An 18891-nucleotide genomic window follows, 5' to 3' on the forward strand; every position below is an offset into this window, starting at 1 on the left:
AATTAAAATCCCAATCAGGGTTTTACAATAGTGCAGTGTGCGCCGAATTTAGTTGTTCAAATTAATTATGGTACACGCAGAGTAAATATTTACTTTTTAAAGGGGAAGAAAATCACTGTCTCATCTTTAATTTTAATATTAATTATCAAGTGGAATATTAAATTGATATAATCGTTCTTGAGTTAAATATTCATTAACTTGCAAAGCAAAACTAGGTATGGAAGCTGTATATCTTCATTGTGTAATATGTGTAATGTTGTCTAAAATTATGCAACAATATATTTGTAATGCGAAAACCAGAATTAATCCTGATGTTTAAATATTTCAACTTTACTTATAGCAATATAAATTACAATAACTTTTAAACAATTTGTAATGGTGCCTAGAAGCATGCAACAATATATTTCTCGTATAAAAGTCAGAATGAATTTTTGGAAGATCATTTTTTTACTGCATACTTTTTGACACCTTCACAAGCGCTTTCAAACTCCTGCTCTGTTGTCAGTCAGATTTCTTCCCAGTGTATGCTACAATGTGCTGCCTCCGATCTCCAGCTCCGTCTGGGGGCGGCACTTTCTTTTTATGACTGCTGTGCTGCCGTCAAATAAGTGAAGCGCGAACTAATTGAAATTTGTTGCGCTGACATGTTCTACGAGATCTGTTTCAGTCTGCAGTCGGGCGACGAGCAGAAGATGCTGCCCTTGTCGATCGTCTCCAGCTCATTAGCCTCTTCCCGTCGTAGTTATTGTCTAATTTTAATTAATTTATCACAGGCATAAAGTGGCGCAACTCGCGGCGTTCTCCCCCAGCGTTGCCCCCGCAACAAATCACTCACACGCCTCGTTGGCCGGCCAGCAACTTGCGAGGGGCGACATAAATTTCCACCCGGGATTCTTGGCATTGCCCGACTATCAAACGGAATTTACGACAACTTCTCGTCTTTTATTTTGACATGCTTAACAAACAGGCGAACTCGCAACAGCTCATTTGAATGGGTCGTTTGAATGCCGCAGCAGGTAGGAGCTGCACCCCAGTTCGAATCCTATGCAATGCAAAGACTGAAAACACACCACAATGTGGGATAAGCTATTTCAATATGTGAACTTCCACTGGTTCTTCCAGGTCTCCCGCTTGTACACATTCTTGTAGGTCTGCACGGACACCTGGAACTCCGGGCCAAACAGGGTGTTGGCCACCACGTTCTCCACTGCCAGATTTCGGTTGGTGACCGCATGAACTATGAGCAACGGATTGTTTACCTAGTATGATGGGATTGAAATAAAATATTAATTGTTCAGTAAATAAAGTTGGCGAAGGAATTTACCGGAAGTAAACTCAAACCAAAAATTATATTTAAACTAAACATTACAAAAAGTTCGCAGAATAAAGTTATAGCTTGAAGTATTTGTATCATCTCTCACATTTTTACATATATGAGCATCTAATAAATTTTTATAATTTATTAGATTCTTTCATTCTTTCATTATTTTCATGTTAAAAATTTAAAATAAATTCTATTGTTCAATTCTTAACATAATATTCACACAATCTTAAGCAAACACCGTCAAAATCTTCTCAATTCTCGAAAGTAAGCACGAATCGATTCTTAAATTGAGAGACTTTATTAGTCTAAAAAAAAACATAATCAAGAATTCCCTTTTCTGAGCTCATTTACTCGCAAAACAGCATCGAGAGAAGTGTTGTCTTGATTTCAGGAACTTTTCTTCTCGAATAAGTGCAACAGCGGATTCTTAAATTGAGAATGTTTGTTCTTTGTTCTCAGTTTTTGTACATTGAAATGATTGTTTAATAGTTTTTTTTCACTTACGGGTATGGTTTTTCCCTCGTTTTCGAATCGCAGATCGGGATCCTTGTGGGCACAGAAAAAATGAGTGTGTGAAGTGGGCACCCGGGCAGAGGGTCCGATATTCTGTTGGGTGTTTAACTATACCTTATAAATACTTCTAGGATGGGGATGGAAGGACAGACCTTGTGCGATACCAAGCCCAGAGGGAGTGTAACCTCGCCGTGTTTGGTGGTGTAGAAGGCCTTCTCCACGGGCAGCGAGAGGTTCAGCCTCTTGGGTCCGCTAAACACGTACATGGGCTCATCGGCGGGCTCCAGGGTTTGGAGGCGGAACTTCTCGCCGTACGCCAAGTACTGCCCGGAGCGGTCCTCGTCGTTGGGACTGACAATCCTGAAGCTGCTGCGCAGCGAGGGATGAGGGGCAGGGGCCACCGAGAGGTCGCACATCTCGTTGATGGTGGTGCAGTTGCGGTGCAGGCCCTCCTGGGTGATGACCACCGACAGGACCAGGTTCTGGTCGATGTCCTGCTGGCGGCAGACGTTGATCCTCACGGGCCGCAGCTGCACCAAGGCGCCGAAGGCCAGCACATCCTGCGGCGGACCCAACACCGTCTCCTGGTAGAAGCGGTCGTAGACGGCGCGGGTGCGGTCCAGCAACAGGTTGCCGCTCTCCCGGCGCTTCTTCATGTCGCTCACACGCATCTGCAAATGGTAAATGTGGCTAGTGAATCAGTTATGAGATCTTATTTTTTATACATTATATATAAGAAATATATATATATAGTTCTTACATATATAAGAAATTAAAATAGTTCCTATATTTCTTTAAGACATTTTGAGTTCAATTTCGTGGTTACGAATTAATACATTTTCATAGAAAGTAATCAAAATATTGTTAGGGTGATCCTTCTTTAATTTTCTAAAATAAGATCAATAAATATATATGATCCATAAGTATAATAATAATATAAATGAAATTGTACTGTTTATTTAGACAATTTGATGAAGGTTCAGATATTTATATAGCTAAAAAAATATTATGGGTAATATGGGACAATATGGATAGTCAAGTAGCTATAAAAATAGTTAGTTTACTCCTATTAAATATCATCAAACTTATTAAATATATTAAAATGCTTTCCCAAAATTTAATCACCATACGGGTGAGGAATACTCACCTCCTCGGACAAGGCAGTTTCCAGCCAGTTGCCCACCTTCACGCCGGGTCCATACATGCTTCTCGAAATCGCCTTCAAGATGGGGAGACTTCTATCAACCTCATCAGTCCAGCAGCAAGTCAGGTGGTTCCTAGTTTTGTTGTGTGGAGTGTGGATTACCCAGTGACAGCCTGGTAACCACCTACTACGATGGGCTTTCTTGAAAGATCAAAGACTCGCACATAGTTCCCTGCTCCTGCCGGGAGCCACACACAATGCCTACCCACCGGCGGCTAACCGGGCATAAAATTTGCATGCGGCGCTTTGCCGGCGGCCTCATCTTTGATCCTGTCAAAGAGGCGAAAATAAATTGCTTAATTATGAAATATTAACTGCACACGAGCGAGCTGCCGGCGAGGAGCCGAGAGCCGGAGTCGGAGTCCCTGGCGCAAGTTAATTACTCATTTGTTGATTGTCGACTGTGGTTAATGAAGTATCCAACTAATTACATGTCGGGCCGAGCCGAGAGTGCGCATGTCGTCAGTGGTCCTCCGAGGAATTGCCGCTCGCACTGAAAAACGCCGCTGCGGAAATTGAAAGTGCCGAGGGCATCTTTGGACCGCTCTTCCACCAGCTGCCGAGGAGCCGGCAATTTATTACCTTTCCCTTTGACATCTTGACACAATGTCGCCATCCCTCTCGGCGCCCCATCCTCGCCCCGAATCCGGTGGCTCGCGTTTCGAGTAGTTTCCGTGGGGCTGCGAAATCACCCGCATTCATCTTTTGACAGTTGAAACTCATCGCTCGGCGTCTAATTAGATTATTTGTCAGCTCCCCTGCGGAATGGTTAGTGGCTCATCCCCAAATCTCTGGCACTTCCTCCGATTGGCCCAGCATTAGGGAGGTGGGAGTGGGGCGGCAACTAAAGAAAGGGCTTGCTAATTAGACAGTCCATCACCTGGATGGGCTGGGGGAATGAACTAGTATTAATGAGGTATCCGCAATCATATTAACTATTTACATCTACATACATCCAAGGGATATCCTAAAATTCGACAGAGATATAGTTGGTATATATAGGGATGTATAAGGAATATATCGATCACAAATGAGATATTTTCGAAACATTTAGGGATGATTAAGACACAGGTTTTGAAAATATACAAAGATAGATTGTAAGAATGATAAAATAGTTGGATGTTTTGGAAATTGTTTTCTAAAGAATTCACAGTCGTATCTAGTTTTCATTTTTCTTAGATATCTCAAAGTAAAAATGTTGCCTCAGATACTCTCCTTCAAGCTAGAACCAGAAAACATGCCCAGAATCTATTGGAATCCTGTTGATATTTTTCCAGATCTCTAAGCTTCTCGTCTGGAGAACCTAGTCATAAGAAATTCGGGTCTTAATTTGTGTGAATAAAATCCTTGTTGTTACTTGTAGTATTGAATTTTATTTGTATTTTCTTTTTATTATATTTTGTTTTTTTTTTTTTATTTTGCTTAAACAAACAGGAAACAATTAACTTAGCATTATTTTTACAATTAGCTTTAATTAGAAATAATAAAAATATTGAAGCTTTTATTTTTTATCCTTTCTGTGTGTTTACAATGTTTATGTGTGTTTAGTTTACAATAATTTGTTTAATGGTACTGTTTATTGAAATAGATGTTCGCGTGTATATACATTTAAGCAGCGAGGAGCGGCCGCGACCCAGGCCCAACCATCCCGGATATATATCGCTATATAAGTAGTTGATATTTGGCGTTGTCGCGAGAGCGCTCGTCTTCCACTTTATGCTACAACAATTTAGTTAATTCGACTACTAAATATACAGGTTACATGATGCCGCATAGTGCTTTCTGCTGCTTTGTTGATTTACCTTTAATTTACTCGTTTAATGTATAATTCCATTAATTGTTTTTACGTCGCCCCACCGCGCTTGCATCGCTTTAAGTTTACCATTTCGCTTGTTAGAATTTATCTTTTTTCTTTTCGCATCTTTTATGTACATAAAAACAAAAGGAACTATATCTTTCAGTCTTTTTAGTGTGTGTGTGTGTGTGTGTGTGTGTGTGTGTAATGTATGTAAATGTGTGTGTGGGTGTGTGGGTGTGTGGGTGTCGGTGTGCACGTGTGTTTGTGTAGAATATCTATTGTTTCGTTATGCATATAGCGTATTACATAGTTAAATTAATATAATTGTTTCTTTTTGTTTCTTTTTTATTTTGTTTGTTTTTTTTATAATTTTTACTTCAGTTTTCAGTGTAAATATCGCTTGCTTCCCAGTTTTGTTTATATAATTAGCACTAGTTGTTTTCCTCCTTCTCTAAGCTATACATTAAAATTAGTTCAAGGTTTCGCCACCCGACTGCTCGTTCTTACAGGGCCTACGATCTAGGTAATTTGTATAATTCATTTAAATATTTAGTTTCCTTGTTTTCGCTTTGCATCTATAAAATAAAAACAAAAAACGTTGCACATGCTGCTTCTGCTTCCGTTTCTGTTTTGCGTTTCTTTGCTTCCATTTAGTCATTAAATATAGGTGTTTGTATAGTTAAATATATAATAATATAAAGAGCGAAGGCAAATATCGAATACTTTTGTTGTAGTTGTTTTTCGTTTAAAAATTCCATTTGTTGCAGTTGTTGTCGATAATATTAAATGTTTTGTTGTTGCTGTTGCTGTTGCTGCTGTTGCTGTTGCTGCTGTTGCTGTTGCTAAAGTGGGCTATTGCTTTCTTCAGATTTTCGAAAAGAATGTTGTGTGCTTGGTCTGGACTGGCACCCAATCTGCCAGGGGTCGGAGAACTGTCAGGATAGTACACTCAGCAAACATATCACGTTCAGTTCCTAATTATGTGTAAATATATATGGTATATAATTTGTCTATTGTTTCGCCTACGAGCTATTGTTGGGCATTAAATTAAACGATTAAGAAAACAAAATCCGTCCGGTTTCTTGTTCATATTTGAGTTAATGGCGTATGGCAGATTATTTAGGCCTAGTGAAAACTGTTGTATATGAGTCTATGGATTTTTCGTTTTGTTTTTGCTTCGTTAGGATTTGCTTTTACCTAGGTTAGTACATAAAATGCTTTTGCTTCCGCATATAGCGTGTGCTGTATAAAAACGACAGCAGATTGTATACAATAATTATGATGCATCAGTTAGTTAAGCTCTCGGTGTGAAATTACGTTATGGTTTCCTCTTCCCTTCCAACTCCTCTCCTCCCTCTCCGAAGCTTGGCTTCAACGAAATTTAATTTAGAAAAAAAATTAAACAAAAGTTCTTGCCTTTGCTCGCGTATGTAGATGGTACCTCTAGAGCAGAGCAAACTTTTGCCACTTTCACAATAAATATTACAATTACGCAATAAAAAAGAGGAGAAACCAGGGGCGAATTATGAACAATCAAGCAACACTTGCTCGCACTTGCTTAAAATAATCGTAGGCGTAGGCGTATGTATAAATAAAAATCAGGGGTAAGGGCGCTAAAACTGCATGGCATTGCGACATGCTTCTAAAATTAGCTGAGTAACGTTTAGATTTAGTTACGTTTAGGTAGGTATTTGGATAACTATAACTATCGCTAGCTAACTCAGTGAAGACAGTTGTTGTTTTGTTTCGTTTTGTTTTGTTTTTGTATTGCTTGTTGCTGCTGCATAGTTCGTCTATTTCCGTGTTTGCTGTTGTGCCGCTTCCGCTTCCGTTTCCTCTACTGCTCTGCTGCTCTAACCCTTACGCTCGCCTCGCTCTCTGCGATTTGATTTGGTAGGTACTAAAAATTATCATAATTAATATACGTAGTAGGTATGAGTTATAAGCTATAATTGGTAGAATTTGTATGTCTATTTAAACGGTACTTAGGTTGGTTGGTTGTTGGCTTTTGTACTTTTGTTATTTGCATGTAGGACTTGTTTTCTGTTTCTGTTTTCTCTGCTTTATCTGCTCTGCTTTCACCATCGTTCTCTGCTCTCGTTTTGTATTGCGTTAACGGCTCTAGTTCATTAATTTAAACAAACAAAAAAGTAGAGTAAATACTAAACGAATACGTAAACATAAATAGGCTTAATCGAAACTATTGGTATTATACATGTGCGGTCAGGGTGGCTCGAATCTTCATGTAGGTAAGCAATCCCTTTGCCTGGTTCCTACCAATTCAGCCTTGCTTTTTATATAATCGTTGACAAATTCTACGAATCTCAATTTTACAAATTTAAAATAAAAAACATACAAATGAGGAGGCAATCCTCATCAATTGCATGATCGCATTGCATTACTTTTGCGGCTTCATTGCTAGAAACTGACAGTAGATTGCTTCCCGGTTGTACAGATTCTTCTACTACTTCGCCACCCTAGTCTGCAGGTCTCGGGAAGAGTCAACGTCAAGGAAGCTTGGCTTGCGGCAAAAGTTTGCTACTCTATACCCGTGCGTCCTCCCCTCGCTAATCTATTTACAGGTTCTACAGCACTACGCTCCCAACGATTACGCCTCCCTGCCGATGAATCCATTGGGCGGCGGCGGCCTCGTTGTGCTCGCCGGTCGCAGCCAGCTCTCCTTGAGCAGGTTGGACATGTTGCCCGCGCCAGTCGTCGCCACGCCGGAGTTGCTGTTCGTGGGCGACTTCCTGGTCTGGCTGACGCTGCGGCTGCGCGGTGGCTGCGTCTTGCTGGGCACCGCCCTCTGCCTGGGCCGACTCAGTGGCATGCGCTCCATCTTGATGTGCTCCACATGCTCGTCATCCACATCGTCGTCCTCGTCGTCGTCATCCTCCTCGTCCAGTTCGTTGTCCTCGTCGGAGCTGCTTTGGCGTGCGTTCAGAGGCGCCTGCATGGGCTGGTAATTCGGATTGTGGCTGATGGTCACCCCGGCCATCTGAACAGGTGGCTCATTCATGGGCACATAGTTCGGGTTGGTGCTGATCAGACTGCTGGGCGGGTGCATCATCTCGTAATTCGGATTGGGGCTGCTGGTGGTCAGGATGGTGGCCTGTTCGCTGGCCAGCGATTCGTCCAGCAATTTGTAGTTGGGATTGTCGCTGATGGCCATACCACCGCCTCCTCCTGCGCTGGGCGTGGCAGTTGGCGTGTAAAAGCGGGGAGTGCCTGTGTAGCTGCCAGCCGAACCACTGCCACCACTCTCTATGGTCCCCAGATTGCCCATGGCGACCGGGTGACTGGTGAGGTTGGTGTTACTGCTGGTACTCGGGGCATTGGAGGCATTACTCTTGTGGCTGGCATTGCTGCCCGTTCGCTTGTGGTTGAGCACATGGCGATTGAAGAGGTTGGCCCGATTGCGGAACGTGTCCGCCACTGCTCTCTTGAGACTAGGTAAGCGCCCTGTGTGGGAGCTTGCATTGGAGCTGGCCGCCGAGGCCGTCGAGGGCTGCAGCGAGGATCCACCGATCACGTCATCCGGCATGGAACTGCTCATGATGACGGGCTGCCGGCCCTTTTTGGGCAGCAAATGCTGCTCTCCACTGAGCTTGCCTCCGCCTCCTGTACTGCCACTTCTGCTCGTCGGCAGCTCCGCGCACTTCGGACTCGGATCGTAGAGCTCGTATCCCTGGTCGCCGGCCAAAGCGTCCGCATCCGGTTGCACGTAGGCGGTAAAGTCCGAACCTTGCATGGGTGGCAGATTCTGGAAAGCGGTCGGCATCGCAGCTTGGCCATCGGGAGTGCTGCTCGCTATGAATCCCGACGGCAGGCTGAAAGGCGAGTGGGTGACCTGATCATCGACCAAGGCGATGGGGCTCTCAGCCGGTTGATCCAAGGATGAGTTCTGCTCCATGTTTGATTTGTAGCCCTGATAATCGCCCGTTCGCAGCGGTGTGGTGTCCTCCTGCTGATCCCGGTCCTGTATATCCTGATCCAACGGAACCGCCGCGAATGCATCCATCTGGTTGCGCTCCTTGCGCTCCTTCTCCCGATGCTGCAAACCCACATTCGAGTGGTAGAAGGACACATCCTTAAACTTCGAACTTGGGCATTGCGGTTCGAGGTACGCAATGATGTCCAGAAAACTTGGTCTGGCCGAAGACCTGTGATGCCAGCACCTTTGCATCAGTCTGTGGAGTAAGTCCGGGCAATTTTCCGGCCTTTCCATAACGCCACCATCCATGACGAAGCGCAGCACTTGCTCGTTGGAAAGTCCCTGATATGGCTGAGCCGCCAAGGTGGCCATTTCCCAGAGCACCACGCCGAAGCTGAACACATCACTGGCACTGGAGTAGACGCCATCTCGCAAGCTCTCCGGCGGCATCCAGCGCACTGGCAGCAGACCCTTGGTGCCCTTGCGGTAATAGTCCGTTTCGTAGATATCCCGCGTCATGCCAAAGTCACCGATCTTCACTGTCAGATCATCGGCCACCATGCAGTTACGAGCTGCCAGATCTCGATGCACGAACTTCTTGGCCGCCAAATAGGCCATGCCATCCGCAATCTCAATGGCCATTTGGTAGATCCTTGCATAGGTCGGAGGCTGGGCGTTTCCGGTCACCCCAATGCGGTTGAGATACGCCATCATGGCCTCATCCCGCTCCTCGGGGCGATGGGCCCGCAGGTAGGACTTGAGGTCGCCCTTCTTCATCAGTTCCATGACCACCAGGGCGGGCTGGCCCCTGGAGCAGACGCCCAGCAGTCGCACCACATGGTAGGTATCGAACTCCTTCATAACGCTGGCCTCGCTCAGGAAATTGGTTCGCTCGCGATCCGTGGCGTTCTCGTTGACCGTCTTGATGGCGCACTCCATGTCCTCGCCATTGCCACGAAACGACTTCAGTATACCCTCGTACACCATGCCAAAGGAGCCCTGGCCCAGGGGAGCCAACTGAATGATGTTCTCCCGCAGCACCTCCCAGTCGTCGGGTATGTACTGCATGCTGGCATAGAACGGATTAACCTCCGTGTTCATGTGCAGGTCGTTGGAGGGACCCCGCTTGCGCAGGTGGCGCACATAGGCCATCAGGAAGATAATCAACAGGGCACCTGCGATTCCCGACGACCAGATAAAGTACTTTGCGTAGCTCGGCGGAGGCTGTGGGAAGGAAGAAAAGAATACTCTTATATGTGCACCATATCCCTGTGAGCAACACCATGTTTGAACCTACCTCCACTTCTCTGTATTTGAAATCCGTCCAGGCGCCGTATCCCGCTATCGAGTTCGCTCGTACCCTGAAGCTGTACAGGCCCTCGTTGAGCTTCAGTGGATAGCCGGCGGTCTGGTTGTAGTCCGCCACCGGGATGCACTTCTTCTCCTCCACCTGATCCGGCTTCTGCAACTTGTAGGCCACTTCGTAGGTGACGATCTCGCCATTGGGATCGACTGGTGGATCCCAGCTAAGGCGCACCGAGGACTCCGTGTTGTTGGCGTTTTCCAAGACTACTTGCAGTTTGGTGACATTGTCAGCTTGATCTACGAGAGAACCAATCGTTAGAAATAACCTATGGATGAACTGTTCCAGCTGGCAACTCACCCCTCTTCTTGGTCGTTTGGAAGATGCTTTCGTAATCGCTGCAAAGCTGAGGCGGCCCCGCCAGCTTATTCAAATTTCTTTCACTGGGGATCTCCTGTCTACAGGCCACCACGTAGACGGAGTAGCGAGTGAAGTGGCGCAAGTTATCGAAGACAAAGTACGTTTGATTGACCGGCAACTCCCGGGCAAACACCTCGTAGAACTTTTTGTTGGCGGACAGGATCTCGTGGTCCTTGAACGTGTCCTCGCTGTCCTTCGTCTTGGTGTCGGCGGCCATGGACCGCACATGGCGGAGCAGCACACTGCCGCCCGTGGAATCGAACTCTGGCAGGTGCCGTCTCTGGCGGGCAGAATTCTTGGCTCCACCGTTGGGGATCGCATTGGAATCGAGGCCCGCACCTCCAGAATCTTTCGACTTGTCAGGTGATCCCGACCTGTTCCTCCCCTGGTTCGGAACGAACACAAAGTTCTGCAGCGTGTTCTCAAACTCCATGCTGGCCTGGGTATTGCGGTCGTCGAATTCCTTTTTACCGGACTTCTTCGCAGTTCCATCGCATTCGCAGTCACCCAACGACTTGTCTGGCTTCTTCACGGGCGTCGTGGCCGGCATATCATTTTCCATGGCCTTTTCCAGAGCTACAGTGCACAACGAACCATTTTTATTATTTTAAACCTCAAATTATAAGAATATAGCTTACGTTCGGAGCAGTAGTCTCGGTTATTGTTCCGGAATGGTCGATTGATCAGTTTTGCTTTTATAAAGAAGCGTGTGAGCACGCCCTTGGGGTCATTCGTATAGGTCCAGGTCACGTTCTGTGAGAGAAAGAGGATTGCATCAGTTGGGCATTCACAAGGTAGTCTTCAAATTGTCTTTTTGAGTTTGTTTCTTCATACTCACAATTTTCGAGTCAGAGATGGCGGTGACCACGAAGTCGGTCACCATCGAAGGTCGGCCCGGGTTTGTCTTGAACTCCTGCAGTGCACTCTCCGCGTTGGTCAACTCCGAGGATATGGCCATGGTCCGGACGTAGTAGACGTACCGGGTGAAGGGGTGCAGGTCGGACAAAATCAGCTCGCCGCTCTTGTCCGGGGCACTGACTTCCCAGCGCTTATCGCAGGGATCGTCCTCGCTCTTTGGTGGAAACCCCTCTGGGTATACTGTGTGATAGAAGACGTAGCCGATGAAGGCCCGAGGGTCCTTAAAAATCACTGTCGCATTGGTCGGCTCGCGGGGCTCGCCCAATTCCACCCGAGACGTGACATTCAAGCGCGCAGCGGTCGATCCCACGCTTATGGTTGTGACTGTCAGCACTTCGGTTCCACCTGTAAGGCAAAGCACTCGAATCAGTTCAATCATAACTATGAGGAATTAGGGACTAGATCACTCACAAGATCCGCGATTTCCGTTCGAGTCAGTGGCCACATCGCGCTTGTCGAACGACGTGGGTTTGGAGGCCAGCATGGGCAGCAGCTTGTTGATCGTGGCCACACACAGTTTCGGGTTGAAGTGGAAGAAGACGCCGCCATTCCTGATGAACACCGTTTGATTCGCAGGCCAGATCTCCTCGAGGTCGCGATTGTCCAGCACGTACAGGGCGAACCTCTTCGACTCCATCGGCGGGTTGCCGCTAATTTCGGTTAGGGATTTGAAGAACTTCAGCGATTTCACTCCGTAGGTCAGGTGAACCATTAGCGAGGATCGAATGGTATGAATTTCACCCAAGTTCTTTTCCAAATCATCCATGACGTTGGCTGGAGAAATAGGTAAATATATATAATATATCGATGGTTCTTTCTATCCAGAGTCAAATATTTTAAATATCTCTGGCCCTTTCCGCATGAAACACTCACCACCGCTTTCACGTTTGACGCTGATCGTCAGGGGCTCTTCCCCTGTGATTATGGTGCAGCCCACATACTCCCGCGCGCGCTGCAAACTGTCGATGAGACCGGCGACGCACTCCTTGTCGCACCTGCCGTCCGGGCATGGCTCGCACGGAATTTTGCCGTCCACATACTTGTAGCCCTGCGGACAGCGGATCAAACAGCTTCCGTTGTAGGGGATGCCGTTCAGCTCCTTGCCCTTCTCGAACTTGGTCAAAGCGAGGCACTCCCTCTCCGTAACGCAGCGGCTGTCGCGCTGTGGACGATTAAAATTGTTAGATATTATCATCATAACTGGAATTTCGGGGGTGGAGGGCTTACCACAAAGTAGCCAACCGGACAGATGTCCAGGCAAACGTTATTTAACGACACATTTCGACAGCTGATGCAGCTCTCCTTGCCATTTTTATCTCTCACGCAGCCCAAACAGTCCTTGTGGCAGCAGGTTTTCTCATCGATGCAGTTGTTTTTGCACTCCGCGGGACAAACTAGAGGGAAGAGAAGTGCAAGTCAAGGTCAGTGCTGGAGGAACATTGACGATTTTGGGATGAACTCACTTGTCTGGCAGTTTTTGCTGTCCCAGCAGAGCCGCTGATTCTTGTGCTCGGGACACCTGGGGCCCAGATCGCGTTCCACTGCTGTGGAATCGTGGCCACTTCCCATTCTGATCTCCCCCGGACACTTGGAAAGCTGGCAGTCGTTGCTGTTCTCGGTGAGAACGATCTGCGACTGATTTTCATTCGCAATAATATTCTCCCAGTTGACTGTCCTCTCGAAACACAATTTATGATTCCTCTCGATGCGAACGGCCCCGTTCGTAATGGACCGCAGCCTGGGCAGCCCCAGATCCAAGAGGTCCGCATTGGAGAAGACTATCAGGGCGTATCCGTCCAGTAGAGAGAGGCCCCTGATGACGTTCAGGTTGGGGAAGACCTGCGACAGCGAGTGCAGCCCGGTCACCCGGTAGACCACAATGAAGTCGGTGACCTCGACGAGATCCGGAAAGGATCTGTTCAGGGGGCCGGCGTCGTTGATCAGGTTGATCAGCAGGAAGCCCTCGATGATGGTGCAGTTCTCCAGCTGATTGAAATCCGACGCAGTGTTCCTAATATCAATCGATTTACAAGCTGTAGGATGGAAAAGCAAAGCTATTAGTATCTGTTTTTGGAAGCATTTTGCGTCATATCACAGAATTAAAATCGATCCTAGGTCAGTTTCAAATATTCACTTTAATTTATTTTCCTATGACTAGAAAATATTATCTCAAAAAGCACCGAAACTATTATCTGATAAATTCTGTATACTATCTTCTATAGCAAAGACTTTGGGAAAAGATGCATTCCTATAGTTTACGTCGAAGCAAACAGACTTTATACTTTTTCATTCCGGGATGGACTTTGTTTCCTGGTTTTAACCCCAGTTTTAAGATGGGTTTCACTATACATACGTTTCGCAGCCGTTGACAATCGCATTTTTTCGTTAGAATTGCTCCTGGTCGATCGCGAATGGGCGGACACCTCCAGCGCCGTACTATCCATACTGTCGGCTATGCTGTTGCGTTGCAAATGCTGCGCTTGCTGAGGCAACACGACGGATGCAGTGGCGTGCAGGGCCATAAGATTGAGGGCTAGTATCCAGATCAGACTATTGTTCCAATGACGAAAATGGCGCTTGTAGTGATGAAACCGCTCTCGAGGCTCTGGTTGTTCTTTCGTTGGTTGTTGTGGTGTGGCACGTGGCAGCTGTTGATTATGTTTTAGTTGTTGCTGGTTGTTGTGGTTAGGGCCTAGGCTCAGTCTTGTGGTTGCTGCTGCCAGCGTTTGTAACAGCAATAGGAATTTTGTGTAATTTACATTCGATTGCTGCTGATGCTGCTGCTGCTGCTGCTGCTGCTGCTGTCGCCTGCGGCGCCGGTTGAAAATGCCGCAGTTGAACATGAGCAGCAACAGCGATTGCAGTGTTCGCAGTATGTTGTGACAATTGCTGAAGATGTTGAACTTTTCGCGCTGCGTTCGATTGTTTTTCGTGCTGCCCACGTGGCTGCGATTGCCAGTTTCCACACTGGCTTGGCACCGCCTTTGCGAACAGGTTGCAATTTCCGATGGACCATCCCGTATCACTTGAAAAAGGGAGAATCCAACGAAGCATTCAAAATCCTTGTTCAAATAGTCGTTAGAGCCCCAACTGCTTGACACACTGCTTGCCATGTTAACTTTACAGCTGCGGGTGCTGTTAGTCTCCTCACTGCTTGCGGGTGTCTCACTTCGTTCGACTGCTTGCTCACAGCAACATGTTGCCCGCAACATTTCTGGAAATGAAGAGAATAGGAATTTTGGGAATTACATTTTTACACTAGGAAAAATGTGTATATACTTACCATCGTTTTGCCTGAATGGCGGATGGAAGGACATTTCCCTTCGACACAAAACACAAATGTGGCCAGGCGTAACAGTCGTAGTTGAGGCCGCCATCTCGTTGTTTTCCATCTCGATTTTCTCCCGCTTTAACTTAGTTTTTGTCACTTGCCGTTGCATATTGAACATATTCCGGTGTTTGTTACTATTAACGTTGCATTTTCCTGCAGTTGCTGGCTTTTCGGAGGCTTCTCTTTCGCACTCCGCTAGGTGATCATCTTTCATCCCGCCCTCGCAAGCCCTTGCAGCTAAAAACGAGCCACAAAATTCAGTTTTAGACTTTAGTTTTTCAGTTTTTCTTCTAGGGGCGTTTTTCCTGTTGTCGTCACTTGGAATGCAATTTTTCTCCGCTTTTCCCTCTATTTATTTCCGCTTTAGCGACTGTAATGAGAAAGCACATGTTGTTGTTAGTTCTCAAGTTGGAAAACAATAAAAAAAAAGAAACCTACGTAATTTTATGCGAAAAAGGGCGCCAAGTGCTCGGCACACGTGTCGAACTACCAGTCGCAGAAACCGATTTTAATTTAACGCTCGACGCCCGTCATTTCTCTATAATTATTGCAGCCCGTGCAACACACTAACGAAACTGCAGGGGAAAAGTTTACCAATACGGATAGTTAGACAGCGTTAATCTATAAAAATAGCTACGTGTTTTCTTAATTTGCCCAACTATTAAACAGTAGCCAAACCTATACTTTTCACATTATATAAAAATTATTCATTTGCTACTATTTAACAGTAAAACTAGTTGCAAAAGCAACTATTTCGCTGTTAAAAATTACAATTCGATGGGCTTTAACCAGTATAATGGTGAATTTAACCCAAAATATGGGCCTACGTAAGCTGGCAACCAAGTTGTTTTAAAATTATTCGAAAATGTTGTAAGCGTGACCTATTTTACACATTTTATCGCTTAAAGCACAATGCGTAATTTTTTTAATTGATAATTCTAATGTTCTACGTATGCCGATGATTAAATATTTTGAGCCTTGATAACAACTGCCATCTGTCTCAAACTGCTTATTTGACTCCTATGCATAATAATTACAAAACAAGAGTTTCCCAATTTTTTGATAAAAACAATTGGTGATTCTGAAAAATTCTTTTTGTTTTTTTATACCATATTGTTTACCCAATCCCGAGTTAGTTTTCTTATCTTTTGCTTTGTTTTTCCCAAGCTTTCGTCGATTAAAGTCTTTATTTTCTCCCATATATTCCAACGCAACGCAAGAGCTGAAACTATTTCAGAATATTTCATTCCATTTCCAATAATTTAAATCTGCTGAATAAAAACACAAAAAAAACGAAAAACGAAACAGCTGAGAGCCGGCATGCCTCACTAGTCGTCCCGCTCGCACTCGCTGAAGCAGCAGCCCGGCTTGCTGAATAACAACAGCAAGGAAAAAACAGTAACAACAACAAAATAAATAAATAATTTTATGCGGCAGACAAAAGAATAGAATAAATAAAATGGCAAGCATATGGAGAGCGATTTTTGTTCGCTTCACCATTGACGTTAATTTTTTAGCTTTTTTTTCCATTTTTTGAATGACGCGCGACTTTTGTGTGACGTGGGCAGCGCAGTCGCGTTGTAAAGCGTGCTGAGTAGTAAATAGTAAGCGCAGGTGTGTGCGACCTTTACTACGCTGTAATTCATCAGAATCTACGCTTTTCCGCAACGGGTGACTTGTGCACGCCGCCTTGCTGCTACTTACTACTATTACTACTATTTTCACCTCCCAATTTTGGGGCGTAGCCTGGGGGGAAATGCGGAAGGTGCGGAAAGTGTGGAAAGTGCGGAAAACGCGGCTGCGTGGCAAAGGAAAGTGCGAGCAGCCGAAGAGAGCGGGTTGTGCGAATATTCCTGCTGCGTAGTTGGGAAACGTAGTAGATGTGCCACACACAAACGCACAAAAGCAAATAAAAAATGAAAAAAGAACAGAAACCGCACACGCAATTTGTTCTTGTTTTGCAAATTTTTCTAGCTTGTCGCCGCACAAAAACAATAAGAAAAAACAAGCAAAAATTAACAAAAACCTCTGCGCTCTCTCGCCTGCTCCCAGCATGCTCTCTCCGCCAATGCTGCTTGTTTATTATGCTTGATTTGTTTTGTTCCTATTGTTGCTTTTATTGCGCAGTAAAAATAATACCATCGGCGAGCAAATGTCGCGCTATAAATACATAAAACAAACAAAATGTTCAACTAAAATAATTAAAATGGCCATAGCACACACATAAAATTAAGAGACTCGCCCCAAAACAGAAACAAAAACAAAACAAATGTCTACAGCTCTATAAAACGAGCTCTCTCGCCACGGTGACTGCCAAACTGTGCCTCTCAAACTTTGGCCCGGTGTGTGCCTGCGTGTGTGTGTGTGTATCTATGTGTGCGCGGGTGACCCAGATTCCGGCGACTGTTTTTGCTTTTTATCGTTCAGTTCAACCCAACAACAACCACTAACTAAGAGCTGCGAAGAAGAAAACACCGGTGGGCAACATTTCCGGACAACACAACATTGCCAGGAGATCGCTGTGCCGATGATGATATCCGATGGGGCGATAAGAAGATGGTAGAAACCCCACGAGTATCTACAAACGCCAAATAAAACATGAGTTCGAAAATGTTTGCAGAAACTAGCAGAAAAAATTCTTACTTTGAACAAAGCTTATATTCAAAAAAAATAATGTACTTGTCAATTAATTTGCTTATCTAAATAAATATGAAATAAAAAAAAGGATCCAACCATTAGAGATAAAAATGTTTGTGATATATTGTTTGTAGCCATGAAATTTAATTCAAGACTACTTGCACTACCTAATATAACCTAAAAGATGCAAAGATGCAAATAAAAAAAGTCATAGAAAAAAACAATTAAGTTGATCATTATTATTAATATGCTTTAAAAATTAAATTAAAAATGATATTTAAAAATATTACCGTAAACAATTGTACACCCTTATATTATTTTTCTTGAATCTATACCTTCTACAACCTGTATTGAATCTTAGCTTTCCGATCTTTTGCAATTCGAGAATACCTGGATCTTAATAATACACCAAGATATTCAATATCATTAACTATTTTAATCTAGCAGGCTTAAAAATAGATCTGTGGAATTCGCAAACTGCCCAACTCTTGCCACTTGAGAACGGTTAGATCTTCCTGGAATAGAGTGGCCTAGGCGGTCGGCGATGACGCGATAGGAGGGGGAGGGAAGGGCCAACCTAGGCGATACTCGTACTACGGCGAAACTGGATCGGCCGGCTGACTGGCCGACTAGCTTATCAGCACTCATTTACACACATGGAAATTAACAGCGAACGCAAACGGTCCGAACGCTGGCGAGCGTTTTATTGTTTAATTTCGTTTAACGCTCCTCGGGCGCCACTGTGCACGCGCCTCGTAAAAAAGTGTAAAGGTGCATTTGGCACGCCTAACTGTCATTTGCGCTGGTTTTTTACAACTCATTGTTTTTCTGCCGCCTTTATTTCGCCTTTTTTAAGTGCAAATGGCGAAACTGCTCTGAAGGGCACTGTTTCTAGGGGCGAATGGGTCTCCGTTTCCAGCGCATACAAAAATTCTCCAAGTATTATAGATAATATTCAACTCCTAATTGATAACTATTTGGGAAAGAATTTTAGGTTTCATAACTCGAGCTGTCCTAAATCATTACATGAACACCATACCACAAAATATCTTAAAGATACATACAAATTTTAACACTTAAAGAACGTTAACTTAGCTATCTGAACTATTTTTATTTGTTTAATAAAGTTTAATATCAGAAAAACACCATTTTTATGATACTAAATAATATCCAAGTATTAAAGATAATATTCAACTCCTAATTGATAACTATTTGGGAAAGAATTTTAGGTTTCATAACTCGAGCTGTCCTAAATCATTACATGAACAACATAACACAACATATCTTAAAGATACTTAAAGATTATAAAACTTGAAGAACGTCGACTGAACTATCTTTTAAAAAAGTTGTATAGTTCAAAATTTAATTAATTATTTTCTGTTTAAGATTTTTCATTAATAATATATAATTTAATTTTTGCATTACGCCAAAATGATTTTTAAGTAAGATTATTGCTTAATAAAGAAAAACACCCTATTTAGGATTCTAAATATTATAGCATAAAAGTAT

General features: G+C 44.4%; 2 protein-coding genes across 2 annotated transcripts in view; both read right to left on the reverse strand.

Moving 5' to 3' along the window:
- Positions 1 to 918: 918 nt before the first annotated feature.
- On the reverse strand, positions 919 to 3167 carry LOC108031230 (cilia- and flagella-associated protein 161). Its single transcript, XM_017104465.3, has 4 exons — positions 2985 to 3167; positions 1990 to 2508; positions 1829 to 1930; positions 919 to 1259 (listed from the first exon to the last, which is right to left on the reverse strand). Exons 1-4 carry the CDS (start codon positions 3039 to 3041, stop codon positions 1092 to 1094), a joined length of 846 nt encoding a protein of 281 aa, XP_016959954.1. The 5' UTR covers positions 3042 to 3167; the 3' UTR covers positions 919 to 1091.
- A 1271-nt stretch (positions 3168 to 4438) lies between these two features.
- LOC108031448 (insulin-like receptor) overlaps positions 4439 to 18891 on the reverse strand; it is a 52285-nt gene continuing 37832 nt past the window's right edge. Inside the window, exons 4-14 of the mRNA XM_017104880.3 lie at positions 14698 to 15115; positions 13768 to 14628; positions 12878 to 13447; positions 12642 to 12808; positions 12288 to 12576; positions 11826 to 12188; positions 11335 to 11759; positions 11135 to 11249; positions 10437 to 11072; positions 10071 to 10375; positions 4439 to 9997 (exon numbers count right to left, since the gene is read on the reverse strand). Coding sequence (XP_016960369.1) covers positions 7448 to 9997; positions 10071 to 10375; positions 10437 to 11072; positions 11135 to 11249; positions 11335 to 11759; positions 11826 to 12188; positions 12288 to 12576; positions 12642 to 12808; positions 12878 to 13447; positions 13768 to 14628; positions 14698 to 14959 — 6543 coding nt within the window. The 5' untranslated portion in view covers positions 14960 to 15115 and the 3' untranslated portion in view covers positions 4439 to 7447. The remainder of the gene's footprint in view (positions 9998 to 10070; positions 10376 to 10436; positions 11073 to 11134; positions 11250 to 11334; positions 11760 to 11825; positions 12189 to 12287; positions 12577 to 12641; positions 12809 to 12877; positions 13448 to 13767; positions 14629 to 14697; positions 15116 to 18891) is intronic.

This window comes from Drosophila biarmipes, chromosome 3R, assembly GCF_025231255.1.
Source record: "Drosophila biarmipes strain raj3 chromosome 3R, RU_DBia_V1.1, whole genome shotgun sequence".
NCBI classification, from domain to species: Eukaryota; Metazoa; Arthropoda; class Insecta; order Diptera; family Drosophilidae; genus Drosophila; species Drosophila biarmipes.